The sequence below is a fragment of the Delphinus delphis genome, chromosome 2 (genome assembly GCF_949987515.2).
Source record: "Delphinus delphis chromosome 2, mDelDel1.2, whole genome shotgun sequence".
Classification (NCBI taxonomy): Eukaryota; Metazoa; Chordata; class Mammalia; order Artiodactyla; family Delphinidae; genus Delphinus; species Delphinus delphis.
Window position 1 is genome coordinate 146437882 of NC_082684.1, and position 20799 is coordinate 146458680.

A 20799-nucleotide genomic window follows, 5' to 3' on the forward strand; every position below is an offset into this window, starting at 1 on the left:
GCGCGTGTGCGCGTGCGTGTGTGTGTACCACATTTTCTTCCCATTCATCTGGCTGATGGAATAATTTTAGAATAAAATCAGTTAGATTGCTCTCTGCTGGGCAACATTTATTTCACATTTGTTGATCTTATAAATGCTACTGTGAATACTGTTGTACTTATGGCCTTGTGTACATGAGTGAGAGTTTATCTAGGGGTTATATCTAAAAGTGCAATTCCTGGGTTATTGATTTAGAACTTTTAGTAGATATTGCCAAATATCTCTTCAAAGTTATTCTTCAGTTTATACCCCCACCAACAGTGTATTAGAGTTCTCTCTTGTGCTTGCTTTGGCAGCACTTACACTAGAGGTCTCTTTTATTACTGGTGAAATTGAGGATCTTTTTATGTGTTTATTGGCCATTCTCTATGATTTCTTGTATTATGTTGTTTAAACTTCACTTAGTGGCTTTTAGGAGTTCTTTATATAATCTGGATAATCATAATTTGTCCATGGTGTATATATTTTAGATATTTCCACCCCGTGTGTCCCCTTGTCTTTTCATTTTGTTCATGGCATCTTTTTCCATATGAAATATATAAACATAATTTTAGTGTCAAATCTAACAATTTTTTCCATTAGAGTTTGTATTTTTTTAATCCTTTCCTACTCCAATGTCAGAAATATTCTAAAGTATCTTATGAAATTTTTAAAGTTTTCTTTTTCACTTTTAGAATTTGATGTATCTGCAATTTGTTTTTAGATATAGTATAAGATAGTGATCAAATGCTACAGTTTACCTCTTTACTCATTCTCACTTTTCCCTATGAATTTTAGAATCATTTGTTAAGATCTATGAAATAATTCAAGGAGGGGAGTTGAAATTGTATTGAATTTATAATTTACTTTGGAGAAAACAGATAATAATATTAAATATTTACTTCCATGAACACAGTGAATTTCTTCATTTATTTATATTTTTCTTATTTTCTTCGATAATTTACAAATTTTATCCATAAAGGTTTTTGACTTTTATTAATTTTATTTCAATGTATCTAACAGTTTTGCTTACTTGTGAATTTTTAAAATGTGTATTCTGTTTTATAGTATTTTTTTACTCACCTTTTTATTTGAAAAATTTCATATCTATGAGACAATAAAAAGAATAGTATAATGAACACTTGATTACCCATCAGCTAGATCCATAAATTGGTTACATTTTGCTTATTCCTTTTATTTCCATACACACACACATACGCTCATGTTCAACTTTTTGTTTGCTGAGCCATTTAAGAGTAAATTGCAGACTTTATCTTACTTTGTCCCTAAATACTTAAATATGTATCTCTTAAAAGTAAGACATTCTTGGGCTTCCTTGGTGGCGCAGTGGTTGAGAGTCCGCCTGCTGATGCAGGGGACACGGGTTCGTGCCCCAGTCTGGGAAGATCCCACATGCCACAGAGTGGCTCGGCCTGTGAGCCATGGCCTCTGAGCCTGCGCGTCTGGAGCCTGTGCCCTGCAACAGGAGAGGCCACAACAGTGAGAGGCCCGCATACCGCAAAAAAAAGAAAAAAAAAGTAAGACATTCTTATATAAAACCTCATAATACTATTATGATATCCAAGAAATTTAATGTTTCCTACATTAAAATATCAATACATTATAGTTTTATTTAATATATAGTTTACTGAAAGGGATTTTTAAAATAATTACCTAAGTAATTATTACAAATGATTATGAACTCTAAATTTTGTGTTATCCTGTACCTAGCAACAATGATAAATCTATATCAGTTCCAATAATTTGGCTTTAGATTTTCTTGGAAGCAATGATAAATTCTTAGTCATTATAACAATTTGGCTCTAGCTTTTTTGGCTTTTCTTTGTAGATAATCAAGTCATTACAAATAACAATATAGTTTTTATTTTCCTTTATATAGCTTTTAATCAAATTAATTCCTGAAAAAGATTCTTCCAGTTAATTTTAATATCCTGTTACCTTATTTGATATATATATATATATATATATATATATATACACACATACACACACATATATATAAAGATAATGTGTCTTGAGTAAGTTATAAATATATGAAAATAAAATATAAATTTTTGTATTTTAGGAAACTTCCCGAATTGTGAGGGTAAAAGTTATAGCTGGAATAGGCCTTGCCAAAAAGGATATCTTGGGAGCTAGGTAAGTGTAAGAAGTTGGGTTGTAATTTTAAAACTTTGTATTTATTAATTAGTTTTTTTCCAAATTTGGTTAGATGAAAAATTGAGTAATATTATTAGTAAGCTGTTTTATGAGGTAGAATAATGTTTCTAGTTGGTGGTTTACTAAATTCCTTGACATCTGAATTGCAGAGTTTGTGAACTTAGGCAAAGGTATAACTGAGAGTGGTAGTTATAAGATACATTTTTGAGTTCTGTTTCTGAGAATCAGTAGAATTCTAACAGACGAATCCTTTTGCAGATAACAACCATAAACTCTGAACATATTATAAAAACCAGCAAGTTAAAGGCAGTGGAGAGCCAACAGAGCAGGTAGAGAGTCTAGTGGAGAGTCCATGTTTGGAGGTGTGGAGTTGTACTGAGTGAGTCTCCAATTTTAGGAATTAGTCTGAGGCCACATGGAATCAGAACATGGAAAAATTATAATATTCATAGCCTGGGAAATCAGAAGACTTACTCTGAAGAAAACATGACAATGGTGGGGATTCTGGAAGGGAAAGAACTGGAGAGGAAATTCCCAAACTATGTCCACTGACATTTTGGCTGACCCTGAATCACACACATGATAGCAGATTCAAAACAACTCATTGGAGGACAAAAGATCTGAACAGAGATCAGGGTTGCTGCCCAAGAAACAGAGCTTGTGGTTCTTGTCCAAGTAAGATAATTAATTACATGATAAAAACAAACAAATTCTCATCAAAGAGAAAGTACAGTATCCACAGTCTCCACAATTTAACATTTATAATGTCTAAGATATAATCCAAAGCTATGTAATTTATAAAAAGCCAGGAAAACGAAACACATTCTCAGTAGAGAAAAGAAAATATGCTCACAATAAGTCAAAAGATTGGAAATCTCAGGAATGAAATAGAACCCATAAAAAATGAAAATTCTAGAACTGAAAAATATAATATTTGAAATTAAAATTCTTGGATGAAATTAATAGCAGAATGGAGATGACGAGGAAAAATTAATTGAACTTAAAGATAGATCAATAGAAATGATTTCCCAACCGGAGATGAGAGAGAAACAAAGATTTAAAAAAATTTTTAAGTGAACAGAGCCTCAGGGACTTGTTAGATAATATTGAACAGTCTAACATACATGTACCTGGAGTCCTAGAAATAGAGGAGAGAGAATGAGGCAAAATGTTGTTTGAAGAAATAATGGCGAAATTTTTTCCAAATTTGGTGAATGACACAAGTTTATAGTACCAAAAAAACACCAAGCAGGATAAACACTGAGAACACACTGAGGCACATAATAGTCAAGCTGTTGAAAACAAAGTATAAAGAAAAATTCTGACAGAAGAAACTCAGAAAATGACAAATTACATACAAGTGACCTATAAATCAGTTGAGTACTGACTTCTCACCAGAAACTGTGGAGGCCAGAAGAAAATGGAACAATAGAATAGCTGTCAATCTAGAGTTCTGTACTATATTCAGTGAAAATATTCTTCAGGATGATGACAAAATAACGTTTTCAGATAAAAGAAAACTATGAGACTTTGTCATTGGCAGACCTGCACTATAATAAAAGCTAACGAAAATTCTCCCAGCTAAAGAGGTAGATATAAGATGGAAATTCAGATCCTCAGAAAGGAATGAAGAGCATCAGAAATGGTAAATATCTAGAAACATGTGAAAGACTTTTTGCTCTTTTCATCATAATTTTTTAGAAAAAACATATGCCTGTTTATATCACAACTTACTGTTTTGTATTGTATTGTGTTATATGTATTGGAATACATATAACAACTATGGCATAAAGGACAGGGATGGTATGCATTATGAACCTTTTTAGTAGAGTTTACTATATTAAGTGTAAGTGGAATAAAAAGTAAGCATGTATATTGTAATACCTAGATAAATCACTAAAAAATAATGTAGGGCTTCCCTGGTGGCGCAGTGGTTGAGAGTCCGCCTGCTGATGCAGGGGACACGGGTTCATGCCCTGGTCCGGGAAGATCCCACATGCCACGGAGCGGCTAGGCCCATGAGCCATGGCTGCTGAGCCTGCGCATCCAGAGCCTGTGCTCCGCAACGGGAGAGGCCACAGCAGTGAGAGGCCCGTGTACCGCAAAAAAAATAAAAATAAATAAATAAAATAATGTAAAGAATTACAGATTAAAAAGCAATAGAAATTTTAAAATGAAATTCTTGAAAAAATAAAATAGTTAAACAAAAGGCCAGGAAAAGAACAAATGATCAAAAAAGAGAGAGAGAGAGAAAGGGGAGAGGGAAGAATAGAAAACTAGTAATAATTTGATACACCTAAATCTAATCATAACAATAATTACATTAAACATTAATGGACTAAGGTGAATATGAGGTAGAAGTTATTAGAATGGATTGAAAAAGAAGACCCAACTAAATGCTGTCTATAAATGATGCACTTAAAATATAAAGACACAGGTAAGTTGAAAGAGAAGGGATGCATAGCCATACAAACAAGCATGTGAAGACTGAAGTGGATATTTTAATATCTGATAAAAGAGATTTCAACACAAAAATTATTTCCAGATATTTCACAACAATATAAGAATAAATTCATCAAGAAGATAAAACAATCATAAAGTTGTATGTTCCTGCCAAGAGAACTTGAAAATATATGAAGCAAAAGTTGACAGAATTAGAGGGAGAGAGAAAAAACTCCACAATCATAGTTGGAAACATTAGCTCTCTCTCAGCAGTTAATAAAACAAGATAAAAAAAAAAACAAGAACAGTAAGTTGAACAATGTTATGAACTTTGATGCAAAGAACACTTCCTAACAACCGCCAAATACACATTCTTTTCAAGTGCACATGGTATATTCACATTATTTATCGATTGCTGCACAACTATAATTACCTCAAATTTAGCAGCTTAGAAGAACACATTATTTATGATTTCATAGTTTCTGTGGGTCACAGAGTCTGTGCATGGTTTAACTGGGTCGTCTGCTTCAAGGTCTTGAAAATCTGCAGTCAGGCATTGGCCAGGGCTATGGTTTCATCTGAGGCTTGTTTGGGGAAGCATACACTTCCAAGCTCATGTGGTTGTTGTCAGCATTCAATTCTTTCAGACTGCCAGATTGAGTGCTTCAGTTTTTTGCTGGCTGTCAGCCAGAGGCTATCCTAAGTTTCTTGTCACATGGCCTTCATATGACAGCTCACAGGATAGCAGCTTGCTTCTTCAAAGCTATCATAGGAGAGAAAGTCTCCTAGCAAGATGGGTTACAATCTTTTGTAATGTAACCACATACATTTTGTCACTTTTGATATAATTATTGGTTAGAATACACAATCCTTCCCGCATTTACGAGGAGGGGACCACAAAAGGCATGAACATTAGGAGGTGGGGATAAAAGGAGCCACCCTAGAGTCTGTCTGCCATATTATGCTGGGCAATAAAACAGTAAATCAAACAAGTGCAAAATTTACATTATTTTCAAGGGCATATGGTACATTCACCAATATAGGCGATGTGTAAGACCACAGGACGAATCTCAAGAATTTAGAAAAGATTTAAATCATATGGAGATGTTCTCTGATAACAGTGGAATTAAGTTAAAAACCAATAACATCCCAAATATTTGGAAATAAAACAATACACTTTGTTTTGTTTATAAGTCAAAGAAGGAATCAAAAGATAAATTAGAAAACATTTTGAACTGAATGAAATTAAAATATAGCAACATCAAAATTTGTGAGATGCAGCTAAAGTATTAGAGGAAAATTTATAGTTTTAAAATGTTTAACTTATAAAAGGAGTAAGATCTAAACTTAGTAAAGGAGTAAGATCTAATTGAATGGCTTGAGTTCTGAGATTAAGAAATCAGAAAAAAGAAGGGCAAATTAATTCCAAAGTAAGTAGAAGGAAGAAAATAATGATAAGGGCAGAAATTAGTGAAATAGAAAATGGACAATGATAGGAAAAAATCATTGAAATGAAAAGCTCATTCCTTGAAGGGATCAATAAAAATTTTAAACTTCAAGCTAGACCAATCAAGAGCAAAAAAGAGAGAAGGCACAAATTACCATAATGGAACAAAAGCAGAGGCATTGCTATAGACCCTATGGAAATGAAAAAGACAGAAAGGGAACACTGTGCACAACTTCATGCCAATAAAGAATCATGCACAACTTAAATGAAGTAGACAAAATCTTTGAAAGATAGAAATTAGCAAAACTGATCACAGAAGAAATAGAAAACTTCAGTAGCCCTATATTGAACCATATATAGCAATATATGATCAGGTGGGATTTTTCCTATGAATATAAGGTTTGTTCAACATTTGAAAAAAGTCAACCACTGTAAATCATCACATTAATATAGCACAGAAGGAAAAAAATGCATGATCATTTCAATAGGTGTAGAAAGTACATTTGTCAACGTTCAACACCCTTTTGTGATAAAAACTCTCAACAAACTAATAATAAAATGCAGAATTAGTTTAACATATGAAAATTAATCAATGTAATATATGATATTAATAGAATAAAAGAAAAACATGATCATTTCAATAAAAACAAAAAAAGCATCTGACAAAATTCAGTACCCAATCATGATACAAAGTCTTAGCAAACTAGGGATAGATGGGAGTTGTAGACATGAGTAAGGTTTTCCGTGAGAAAGACAATAGCTAATATCATGCCCAGTGATGACAGTCTGAATGCTTAAACTTAAACTCAGGAATAAGAAGCTCACATTCAGTTCAACACTGTACTGGATGTCCTAGCCAAGTAATATGACTAGGAAAAGAAATAAAAGTAATGCAGACTGAAAAGGAAGAAACTTTTTACTTGTAGACTGTCTGATCATGTACATAGAAAACCCTAAGGAATCTCAAAGAAGCTGCTAGAACTAAAATATAAGGCCACAAGATACAAAGCCAGTGTACCAAAATTAGTCATATTGTTATATCCTATCAATCAATTAACAATTGGAAAATGAATTTTTAAAATCTCTGTTTACAATAATATAAAAATTTAAAACTTAGAAATAAATTTAACAAAAGATTTGCAAGCACTGTACACTGAAAACTATAAACCATTCCTGAGCAAAACTGAAGATCTAAATCGATGAATAAATATTTTCATATTCATGGATTGGAAGATTCATTATTGTTAGAGTTGTATTTCTCTCCAAATTAAATAGATTTGGCTCAATCCCAATCAAAATCCCAGCCATGTTTTTTTTTTGAGAAATGGATAAGCTGATTCCAGTATTGTTATGGAAAGTCAAAGGACATAGAATAGCCAAAACAATTTTGAAAAAGAAGAACATAGGTGGAGAACTTTTGCTACATAATTTCAAGACTTTTATACAGCTATAGGTAATCAAGACAAAGTAGCATTGGCATGAGAACAGATATGTTGTTCAGTGGACTAGAATAAAGAGTGTAGAAGTACACACACACCCCCACACACATACACATATACATGTATATGGTCAGTTGCTTTAAGCATTAAGGTAATTCAACAGAAAGGATAGTCTTTTAAGTACATGATACTAGAACAACTGGTTATCTATATGGAACAAAATGAAGCTCTTTCCTTATCACACATAATATAGAAAATTAATAAGAGCTAAAATTAATAAACTTCTAGAAGAAAACATAGGAGAAAATATTTGCTCTACTGAGTTACACAAAGATTTCTTGAATGGAACTCAAAAAATATGAACCTAAAATTTAGAAAGAAAAATGTTGAAACAGACTTCATCAGAATTAAAAACTTTTGTTGTTTGAAAGACACAGTTAAGGAAGGGAAGGAGGCAAGCCACAGATTGGGAGAAAATGTTTTCAAAACATATATCTGACAAAGGCCTTTAATTCACAGTATATAAAGACCTCTTACAACTCAATAATAATATGATAAAATGACCAATTAAAAATAGGCAAAACTCTTGAACAGACATTGTCTGTGGACTGTCCAGGTGGAAGTGTCTAGCTGGGTGGCGAGATCAGGAATATATATTTATATTTATGTTTTATATTTATATTTGACAGGATGTAGTTAGTTGTTAAAACTATGGATGAGATTGTGAAGGAAATATGTAGAGAGAACAAAAGGGAGAACCAGAAGGGACTTGTGTCATGAAAGCTAAACGAGATAAGTTTCAAGGAGGAAATGGTCAGTATTATCAAACCTACAGAGGACCAGTAAAATAAGTGCCTAGAAAGTGTCTATTGTTTTAGCAAGATTGGTGACTTTTCAAGGAATGGATCTGAAGGAAAGAGGTGGAAACCAGATTATAGGGCTGTGAAGAGCACTGGGAGTTGAGGAAATGAAGAAAGAGAGGTCGTATGCCATCACGGTTAAGCGCAGGGCCTCTGGAGCCAGGTGCTTGAGTTTCAGTTCTTGCTTTTCTGCTTCCTAGCTGTGTGATCTGGGATGAGTTGACTTACCTCTCTGTGTAAAATAGAGATAATAATTATACCTACCTCATAGGTCGTTATAAGGATTCCAAAATTTAATATATATAAATTGTTTAGAACAGTGCCTGGCACAGAGTAATTGCTATATAAATGTTAATTGTTATTATTATTACAGATTATTCTCTTGGAAAGTTTGAGACAGAAAGAAAAGAAATCTAGTTTGCTTTGCTGGAGGCAGGAAGGAGAGTCAAGGAGTTGGGGGGGTTTAATAACATTTCTATGACTGGAAAAACCTAGGTCAAAGAAAAGCTGGAGATATAAAAGGGAGAAATCAAAATAGATGACGTAAGGTTCCAGAGGGAGGAAACTGGACAAGGGCGATTGGGTGAAATACCAGCATCACTGAGGTTAGGGGTAAGATGGGCTCTGATAAATACCAGGATGTTGGGAGTATTACAATGACTTTGATTTTTGTCAATTAAAGTAAAAGGTAAGGTTGTATAAGGAAATGGGAGGAGGGAGTTTGTGGTGGAGAATGGTGGGTACTTGGGATCCCCAAGAGAAATGGGAGAAATTTGACCGTGGACAAGTAAAATGTCTAAAGTCTTTTGCTTTGCAAACCTAAATATCACAAGGTTTTCCTTCTCCATGTCTCTTTGTACAAGGGGTTACATGTCATATAATTATTTTGAACTGAAGCACTTTGCCTTTATTTTGTAAAAAGAGTTTATACCCATGAGATAACTTGGAGCAACCTGAGGTCTTGCAAAGCTATTCTTGAGAATCATTGAATCAACCTTCTTAACCCAAAAGAGGAAGACATGTAATAAAGATAAAACAAAACTTCAAAAATCTGAAGAGGTTGGAAATCATTAAATTGTGATTAAAAGGTTTTCTTTCTAATTCTTTGTCTATTTCACTAACATGGTATTTCAGCTTTTTAACAAAATGCAAAGATTGCTATAATTACTTACCCCTGCCTAAGGAACCCTTACTTTTAAGTGTAGGAAGTAATTGTAGAAATTGTTAACAAGGAAAATTCTGTGATTTTTACAGTTCGAGTAACCTGAGTTTGGGAATAAGCAACAATTAACTTTTTTTTTTTTAATTTTAACAGTGATCCTTATGTGAGAGTGACGTTATATGACCCAGTGAATGGAGTTTTTACAAGTGTGCAAACGAAAACCATTAAAAAGGTTAGACTTAGCAGCATTCAAATTTTTCAAAAATATACTTTGTTTTATTTTTATATGACAAAATATTGAACAGTTAGTTATAATATGTTTATTGTCTTTTAGACTTTGAATCCAAAATGGAATGAAGAAATATTATTCAGAGTAAGTATGCATTTTATTTCATTATAACAACAAAGATTTTTCTCAGTAGGTTAGAATGATAAGTTCTCACTTACAGTATTCTTAAATGTATCTTGTAAGAATTTGTAAAAATTTAAAAGACTTAAATCTAGGTATCCCCATTTTGACATGGCCCTGGAACCATTTATCTTATTATGAAAAACATATGTAAGGTAATGAAGAGGTAAAGGATAATTGTAAACCTGGAATTATCTTATTCTAATTTAATTCTGATTTAGAGAACAGTCTTATTCGAATTTTGCAGAGTTTGATTTTAAAGATGATGCAATATTTGTGTCTCTCCAGTCATTTGTTTATTTATTTATTTATTTTTGGCTGTGTTGGGTGTTTGTTGCTGCACACAGGCTTTCTCTGGTTGCGGTGAGCGGGGGCTACTCTTCGTTGCAGTGCACAGGCTTCTCATTGTGGTGGCTTCTCTTGTTGTGAAGCACGGGCTCTAGGCATGTGGGCTTCAGTAGTTATGGCATGCAGGCTCAGTAGTTGTGGTGCATGGGCTTAATTGCTCCACAGCATGTAGGACCTTCCCAGACCAGGGATTGAACCCACGTCCCCTGCATTGGCAGGCGTGTTCTTAACCACTGTACCACCAGGGAGGTCCCCAGTCTTTTGTTAAACACACTGATCCAGGCAAGAGATGATGAAGGCCTACCAACAAGTGGATACATTTCTTCTTATACACCCTCCAGTCACATTCCTGCCTTCCTTCTCACCCCACCTCACTATCCCATAAGAGCAAACTCCAGTCAGCACTTATTTCAGGTTCCCAGGAGGGCCCTCAAACTGACAATGACATGTATATGGGAACAATGATTCATATTAACTATGGATTTCTCATCAGAAACTGTGATGAAACAGGGTAATTAAGGTAGCAAAGAAAAAAGAATAGTCAACTCCAAATTCTATAGCTAACAAAAATATCCTTCAGGAATGACAGTGTGATAAAGGTATTCTAAGCTGAGGAAAAATACGAGAATTATACTTGGAAAACTAAATGCTGTTCTCTCAGTAATTGGTAGGATAAATAGACAAAAAATTCAGTAAAGATACAGAAGTCCTGAACAACACGATCAAATCAGTTTTATTTAATTGACATTTATAGACTTTCCACCCAACAGCAGCAGAACACATGGTCTTTAAAATTGCACATGGAATATTTACTGAGTATGCTGGGCCAAAACCCAAACCTCAACAATATTAAAAGAATTTAAATCATGCAAAGTATGGTCTCTGATTATAATGGAATTAAAGTACAAATTAGTAACACAAAAATATCTGAAAAATCCCCAAATATTTGGAAGTTAAACAACACACTTCTAAGTAATCCATGAGTCAAATAAGAATTGTCAAGAGGGATTAGAAGATATTTTAATAGAATGAAATAAAAATACAGCATCAAATGGATAAAGAAGATGTTATATATATATATATATACACAATGGAATACTACTCAGCCATAAAAGAGAATGAAATAATGCCATTTGCAGCAACATGGATGGACCTAGAGATTATCATACTAAGTGAAGTAAGTCAGAAAGAGAAAGACAAATACCATATGGTATCATTTATATGTGGAATCTAAAATATGACATAAACAAACTTATTTACAAAATAGAAACAGATTCAAAGACATACAAAACAAACTTATGGTTACCAAAGGGGAAAGAGGGTGGAGAAGGGATAAATTAGGAGTTTGGGATTAGCAGATACAAACTACTATATATAAAACAGATAAAGAACAAGGTCCTACTACATAGCACAGGGAACTATATTTAGTATCCTGTAATAAACCATAATGTAAAAGAATATGAAAAAGAGAAAAAATATATATATATATCTGAATCACTTTGCTGTACACCAGAAACTAACACAACATTGTAAATCAACTGTACTTGAGTAAAAAAAAAAAAAAAAAAAAAAAATTTGTAGGATGCAGCTAAAGTGATGCTTAGAGAAAAATATATAGCATTAAATTATATTAGAAAAGAAGAAAGGTCTTGAACCATTAATCTAAGGTTCCACCTGAAGAAACTAGAAAGTAGCATCATTACAGAACCAACAGACATTAAATGGAAAATAAGGGATATTATGAACAATTCTGTGCCCATAAATTCAATAACTTAGATAAAATGGATCAATTCCTTTAAAGACATATCCCATCAAAACTTTAATAGGAAATAAATTACCTGAAAAGTTTATCTCTTAAAGAGATTGCATTTGAAGTTAAAAACCATCCAACAAAGAAGACTTTGAGCCCAGGTAGATCCACTCGTTGAATTCTACCACACATTTGATGAATAAATAATTCCAATTCTATGCAATGTCTTACTGAAACTAGAAGAGGAAGGAACATTTCCCAATTTATTCATGAGGCCAGCATTACTCTGATACCAAAACCAGACCAAAGACTTTATAAGAAAATTAAAACTGCAGACCATTAGCCCTCATGATCATAGCCATTCTGTGGTAAGTTTATTAAATTGGGTGCCTTCCATTCTGAAAGGGCCAGTAATTTTTCCTCAAATTACCTGTGGATGTGGATTTGCCTTTCCTGTCTGCAGAACCTCAGGCAGCACAATTATCTGGGGGCTTACAGAATTTGTGTTCATAGGGATGGAATCCATGCAACATTTCATCCTTCCAGGGGACCCAGTTCACAGAGAAGGAGGTGCAGGAATGGGCCCATGACCATGGGATCCATTGGTCACAGCGTCTACCATGCCATCCAGAAGCAGGCAGCCTCACAGAGCACTGGAATGGCCTACTGAAGACACAACTGAAGCACCAATATGGAGGCAATACTCCGTAAAGATGGGGTGCCAGTTTAATCATTTAAACCAAAGACCTAATATGAGGCTGTGTTCACAATGGAAAGAATACACGGTCCAGGAACAAAGGAATAGAAGTAGGAGGGGCCCCACTTACCATCATTTCCAAAGACCCACTGGAGGACTGTGTGCTTCCTGTCCCTAGAACTGTGGGCTCTGCTGAGTTAGAGGTCCAAGTCCCCAGAGGGAGCACTCTCTTTCTAGGGGACATATCAAGGGTTCCATTGAACCACAGTCTATACCTGCTGCCAGGGCACTTGGACTCCTTGTATCCAGGAACCAGCAGGTGATTGAAGCTATTATCTGGTTTCTGTAGGGACCAGACTGGAGAATTAAATGAGCATATTATAGGAACCACTCTTATATCCTTTAGGTCTTTAATGGTGGTACAAATCTATGACATTCCCACTATGTTGCAGTATTTTTGTTGTTTTTTAAACAGCTTTATTAAGATATAATTAACATAACATATAATTCACCCACTCAAAGTGTACAATTCAGTGGTTTTTAGTATATTCACAGAGTTGTTCAACCATCACCAAAATCAATTTTAGAACATTTTCATCACCCCAAAAATAAACCCCAGACCCACCATCTGTCACTTCTCATTTTCCCCCAGGGTCTGCCCCTCTTCCCAGGCAACGTCCAAATCTACTCTCAGCCTCTTAAAGAGATTTGCCTATTTTGGACATTTCGTATAAATGATATAATATGTGGTCCTTTGTATCTGGCTTCTTTCACTAAGTGTAATGTTTTCAAGGTTCAACCATGTTGTAGCATGTATCAGTACTTAATTTCTTTTTATTGCCAAATAATATTCCATTATATGGTTAACCACGCTATATTCATGCATCAGTTGGACATCTGAGTTGTTTCCACTTTTTAACTATTATGAATAATGGTGCTATGAACATTTGGATGCAAGTTTTTGTGTGGACATAGATTTTCATTTGGGGAGTATATATACCTAGGAGTGGGATTGCTGCATCGAATGAGAAACTGCCAAAATGTTTTCCAAAGTGGCTTTACCGTTTGATATTCCCACCAACAGAGTATGAGAGTTCTCACTTCTCCACATGCTTGACAACACTTGTTATTATCTGACTTTTTATTACAGCCCTCCTAGTGGGTGTGAAATGGTATCTTATTGTGGTTTTGATCTGCATTTCCGTGATGGCTAATGATGTTGTGCATCTTTTCATGAGCTTATTTTCCAGTTGTATATTTTCTTTAGAGAAATGTCTAGTCAGATCCTTTGCCCATTTTATAATTGGGTTATTTGTCTTTTTGTTATTGAGTTGTCATAGTTCTTTATATTTCTAGATACAAGTCCCTTGTCAGATACATGATTTGCAAAAATTTTCTCTCATTCTGTGGGTTGTCTTTTGAATTTATTGAGGGTATCCTTTGAAGCACAAAAGTTTTAAGTTTTGATGATGTTCAGTTTCTCTTTTCTTTTATTCCTTGTGCTTTTGTTGTCATATCTAGTCAGTATTGTTTTAGATTTACTATCTTCACCAGAGGGAGGACAGTTTCAAAGGCTTCCACTTGGCCTTCTCACTATGATAGCTCCTATCCCACAAGCCACGGATTCAATGTGGTGGTGGTAGTGAGGAGATCCAACTTCCATTATATCAATCCCTATTGTACACTTGAAAACTAGGGAAATGACTACTGGGTGGATCCACAGAACTAGTGAACTCGGTGTAAGCTGAACGTTAGACAGGACTCCATTTGTTTTCTGTTCTCTGTAAGTCCTTGCTTTAATATGGAAGACCTAATGACACTTTGGGTTTCTGTTTCCAGCAGTCCTCAATATGTCTGATTATTCTTTCTCCCCAATATACACTCACCCAAATAAGTGGCCATAGTCCTTTTGGGGGAGGAAGAGAGGAATCATTACAATATACATTTCCTACAGTGATGCAGAGTCCTTCCTCCTATGGACTAGGTTACTTCTTCAGTCAATGTACTGTGGATCTGAAAATTGGCTCAGGTTGGGGAACTGGATGAGGGATTGTGACTTTTCTTTTTTAATCGGGACAATTGTCCTTAGCCACTGCTTCTGCATTCTTCCTTCTTGTAATTGTAGATGTTAAGGAGCACTTTTGTTGATCACCTGCCTATTTTGCCCCTTAGGGGCGCCATGCTCTATACCCTACAGGTCAAGTCAGCTTCAGTGCCCCCCTTACGTGGCTGGTCGTTACAATAATTGTAGCCCCCTTGGTTCTAGCAGTGAAATGTCACTGGCCGGCCTCTTACTGGAGAAGGGGAGGCTCATCCCCATGCATGGCTATTAAGGAGCCCAGCTCTTTGACCACCTCTCCCACCATCAGTCCTGGCATGCAGACGAGAGCCACTACTGCACTTCTGGGTGAAGCTGCTGCCCCTCTTACCAGCACACACCTGATGACTGTGGTTCCCTCCCCTCTCATGGAATACAAGCATCTGGTAGGTATTTTGGCCTCATATTTTATATATATATATATATTTTTTTTTCTTCTAATTCTAGCATTCCAACTTCCCTTGGCCTTTTTATTCCTTCCCCTACCATATGCCAGGGCAACTTCTAGGAGCCACTCTAGCAGGAACCTTGCCTCATCTCATGGGGTCCTTGACAGGATGTTCAATCCCTTGTCCTGAGAAGATGCCTCCATGTCAATGAATTCTTGCTTATGCTGTCTTATGTTTCTGCCCCTTTGATCAATCGTAGTCCCAGAGATATTCCTCTGGCTCGTGCCAGGACATGCTGTTTAATTCTTGAAGCTTCTTCCAAATGTAATCGCTTTCGTTCTGTATCAGGCCCAGCCGGGATTTAACACTGATTATTATCTTGATAACCAGGGGAGAAGTGGGGGCAACTCCTGAGGAGAGAGTGTGGGGACCAGCTTCTGCAATGTCATCCTGCATGTGGGAAGTGCCAGCTCTTATTACAGAGGGATGAGATACCCTACTCTGCAAGCTCTGAGGGTTCAGGGACCTGTGGAACCAGGAAAATCCTCAGGAGCGTCCACCCAGATCCTCCTGTCCTGCACATCAGGATCCCAGGTTTTCCCAGCCAGGGCCCTGACATTAACATAATAGACCCACAGTGACTGAGCATTTAAATGTCTCTGAGCTCTGCAAGCTCTGTCAACTCCGACACTGCTCCTCAGTTTTGTCCTCTTTTCCACTTCAGGAGGTGCAGGCCTCTTTATACATTACCAAAGAGACCCTCTGTCTCTCAGATTTAACCTTTTGCTTTTGTTAACTGCCCTTATTTTCTCATTGTCTCTCTGTAAGTCATCAGTAGTAAAAACTAGACAACTTCATTGTCCTTGTAGGTATTGTTCTTCCCTTACCTTTCAAGTGCGTTATACATCAAACTGTCAAGGGTGTCTCCCTCCACCAGGACATTTGCCTAGGACACCCCTGGAGAAGTCTTTAGAAATTGGACCACCATCTTCTGCCAGCGACTATATATGTCCCACATTCTGCTAAAGATGGGGAGATCCTTGACAGGCAAGGAATTGGACCACCATCTTCTGCCAGTGACTATATATGTCCTACATTCTACTAAGGATAGGGAGATCCTTGCCAGCCAAGTGAGTGTGGGCTGGTCCTAACACCCCACTACTCATACCATCTGTGTTGGTTTGGGCTCTCTAAGAAACAGACATCAAGATGGAATTAGATATGCAGGAGGTTTATTGGGGAAGCACCTGTGAAGGTCAGACAGGGAAGACACACAGATGGGAAGAGCCTTCTCCTCATGATGCAGGCTTAACACCTGCTCAAGGAGAGGGGTGAAAGGACTGGGTAGGAAGAGTCTCACACTGCAGCACAGTTCTGAGAAAGTCTCGCCCAGACTGATGGGGAGCTTCCCAGCAAAGGTTGTCTGTTAGAGAAGTCCTGTGTTGGGCAAGAGTGCCCAGTCTTTGAGAGAAAGCAAAGAGAACCCAAAGGGTAGATTCAAAGGTACATGATTAGCTGTGGCTGCCAATCAGCTATGCAGGTTCTCTTGAAAGAGATCCGAAAGTGATTAAAGTGGCTCAACTCTCTTATAATTGTGACATTTAAGGATGCGTATTGTAATCCTTAGAGCTGTCACTAAGAAATTAAAATGAAATATTATAGGTGAAGGTCCATTAAAGGAAATAAAATGGCATACCAAGAAACACTTGATTAATAATTTTTTTAAAAAGGTGAAAGGGAAGAAAAGAAGAATAAAAAAATAGAAAAGAAATAGATGATAACAAGCCATAAAGCAAACCATCTCAATACTTACAAAAAAGTAATATTCAACTATATGCTGTTTACAGGAGACACATTTTGAGTATAGAGACACAAACAGGTTAAAAGTAAAAGTACAGGAAAAGGTATACCATCACTAAGCCAAACAAAACAATACCCTGATATGGCTGTATTATTATTAAATGAAGTAGACTTCAGGATGAAGAGTATTACCAGAGAGATTTCATGATCATAAAAGCATTTATTCATCAAGAAGACATACAGTCCTATGAATACACCTGATAGAAGAACTTCAAAATTTTGAAGAAAAAATTGACAGAACTAACTAGAGAAATAAATCCAGAATAAAGATTTTGTCACACCTCTGTCAATATTTGATAAAACAACTAGACCAAAAAACAAAAATCCAGTAAGTACATAAAAGATTTGAAGAACACTATCAATCAACTTAAACTGTTTGGCATGTATAAAACACTACATCTGATACAGCATACCTCAGAGATATTGTGGAGTCAGTTCCAGACCACCACAATAAAGTGAGTCACACAATTTTTTTGGTTTCCCAGTGCATATAAAAGTTATGTCTACACTATACTGTAGTCTGTTAAGTGTGTAATAGCATTATGTCTAAAAACACTATACATACCTTAATTTAAAAATAACTTTTTATTGCTAAAAAATGCTAACCATCATCTGAGCCTTCAGGGAGTCATAATCTTTTTGCAATAGTAACATCAGAGATCACTGATCACAGATACCATGACAATGGTATCATAATATAATAATAATGAGAAATTTTGAAATATTGTGAGAATTGTTAGTGACATAGCGACACAAAGTGAGCAAGTGCTGTTGGAAAAATGGCACCAGTAAACTCACTTGACACAGGTTTTCCACAAACTTTCAATTTGTAAAAAACGCAATATCTGTGAAACACAATAAAACAAAGTATGCCTGAACCTGAAGAATATACGTTCTTTTTATATGCCCATGGAACATTCACCAAGATGACCATATATTGGGCCATAAAACAAGTCTGAATGTGTTTAAAAGGCTTGAGATTCTATAGAATATATTCTCTGATTACAACAACCTTTAAATAGAATTCTGGAATGTATATCTGGGATATATATTATACATGTATATCTGGATATGTCAATATATCTCAAAAATCCATAAATATTTGGAAATTAAACGTATTTTAAATAAACCACGCTCAAAAAGAAAATCATAGGAAATTTAGAAATCATTTTAACTGATTGATAATTAAAGCATAACATGTCAATATAGGATGAGCTAATTCAGTGCTTGGAAATTTACATCTTTATATGCTTATATACAAAAGAAAAAGGATTTAAAATCGATGATCTAAGTTTCTGCCTTAACCAAAAAATAAAAAGTAGAGGGGAGGGCTTCCCTGGTGGCGCAGTGGTTGAGAGTCCGCCTGCCGATGCAGGGGATGCGGGTTCTTGCCCCGGTCCGGGAGGATCCCACATGCCGCGGGGCAGCTGGGCCCGTGAGCCATGGCCGCTGAGCCTGCGCGTGCGGAGCCTGCACTCTGCAACGGGAGAGGCCACAGCAGTGAGAGGCCCGCGTAGCACCAAAAAAAAAAAAAAAAAAAAAAGTAGAGGGAAGGAAATAAGAATGGAAGTCAATAAAATAGAAAATGGATAAAAAGTAGAGAAAGTAAATGAAACTAAAGGTGGTTCTTTGAAAAAATTAATAAAATTGCTATACCATAGCAAGCCCTAATAAGAGAGAAAGAAAACTCAGGGCTTCCCTGGTGGCGCAGTGGTTAAGAATGCTGCAGTCAATATAGGGGACATGGGTTCGAGCCCTGGTCCGGGAAGATCCCACATGCCGCGGAGCAACTAAGCCCGTGTGCCACAACTACTGAGACTGCGCTCTAGAGTCCATAAGCCACAGCTACTGATCCCCCGTGCCACAACTGCTGAAGCCTGCGTGCCTAGAGCCCGTGCTTCGCAGCGAGAGAGGCCGCCACAGTGAGGAGCCTGCACACTGCAACGAAGGAGTGGCCCCTGCTCGCTGCACCTGGGGAGGGGGGGGGAGGCCCGCGTGCAGCGGCGGAGACACGATGCACCCAAAAGTAAATACAGTAATTAATTAATTTAAAAAGGAGGAAAAAATGGAGAAAGAAAACTCAAATGAACAATATCAGGGATGAAAGGAATATCAAAGTGTGGGTAGAAGTAGATAATGTGGTTATCCATTAGAGGAATTAAAATTGTAATTAAATTTTTAAAAATTTTAATTAAAAACTAATTAAAAATCTTCCCATTATTTTTTACCATCTTGATTTTTTCTTAGAATGGATACTTGAAAGTCAGTACTACTCTTGAGTTAGAGATGTTACTACAAAAATAAGAAAGAAGGCCATTTGTAGATGATAAACCTGGCTCAGTACTTTACTGCCTTTAACTCATTGTTTCTTTTACTATAATTTCACTGTTGCCAAATGTTCTAGCCAGTATTCCTCTATTCTGGGATCATAGGCCGTGCATTTATTTTAATCAGAAATTTGCAAATTTATTCCAAGGGTAACTAGATAAATTTTTGTGGATCAATGCTAATTCATCACAGCTAGATATAGAAAACACATGGCGATTTAATACTTGCTGTACAAAGGACATAATTATGTGCAGTCCCCTATTTTCTTCTTGTCATTTATATCATTATACATAGCACAAAATGTTTTCCATTGAATGTATTCACATAAAAATGTCTATTGAGATAACAGAGTACAGTAAAATGTTGATTATTGGGCATTCAGCCAGATGGAAATTGTGGCCAGAAGTTGAAGGGAGCCTTTATATCTTTGAGAAAACGTGAAGTTCAAAGAAAGTCTTGTGGAGAACTGTTACTGGTAGATTAACAAATAGAGGAGACTCCAAATTGAAGTTAGTGCTCAATAGAAAATTATAGTAAAATCTACACTTATAGTTGCTCATATGAGACCAAGGGAGGCAAGTTATCAGGAGGGAAAAATGTTTGACACATTAGGAGCAATGTACACATTGTATAGTCTGTGCATCAGCGTAGTGTATGAGCATCTGAAAAAAGCCCCACTTCATTCCCTGTACACCCATGGTGCTCAGTTTATATCTTTAATATTCATAATCATATTATATTTACAAAATGTGTAATGTGTATGTTCATGAATATATTAGTATTATGTTACAGAAGCAACATAACTTGTACACCACAGATATTTTTAGAAAGAGAAATAAAAATCGGCCATAACTTAATCTCCATAATGCCACCACTGATTGTGTGATAGTCTGGTATTTTTTCCTATGTATTTTTATCCATGTATTTATACTCCTCCACCTCCGCACACACAAAAAAAATTGGTGTGATATTTTTTCCCAGTCACTTTGCTAATGCTTATTAATGTGAGGCCACAGTCCCTACCCTCAGCGAAGCTTACTGTCTGCTGTGGACCCCTATAAACTAGTTTCTCAAAAGAATTACCAATGTGCTGAGACTTGTCAAGGGAAAACACTGGGTGCTATGGAGTGAGTATCAGGGGATATTAGAGACTTGAGGGGATTCTCTCAATGTAGGGTATTTAGGGAAGGCCCTTCTGAAGTGTATCATTTAGGATGCTTTCAGCTTCAAGTAATCCTAGCCTCTCTGGGATTCTCTTGCCTTTCTGTCCTTGGTCACAGGAAGCTTCCAGCAGTTCCTAATGACATAGCCTCCCATGATGATGTCCAGAGGTAGAAAAGGGAGAATGTTTTCTCACATGTCTCTTTTAAA

General features: G+C 36.1%; 1 protein-coding gene across 1 annotated transcript in view; it reads left to right on the forward strand.

Moving 5' to 3' along the window:
- NEDD4 (NEDD4 E3 ubiquitin protein ligase) overlaps positions 1 to 20799 on the forward strand; it is a 174820-nt gene that overhangs the window by 24965 nt on the left and 129056 nt on the right. The window contains exons 3-5 of the mRNA XM_060005929.1: positions 2105 to 2178; positions 9703 to 9781; positions 9884 to 9922. Of these exons, the coding sequence (XP_059861912.1) occupies positions 2105 to 2178; positions 9703 to 9781; positions 9884 to 9922 (192 nt within the window). The remainder of the gene's footprint in view (positions 1 to 2104; positions 2179 to 9702; positions 9782 to 9883; positions 9923 to 20799) is intronic.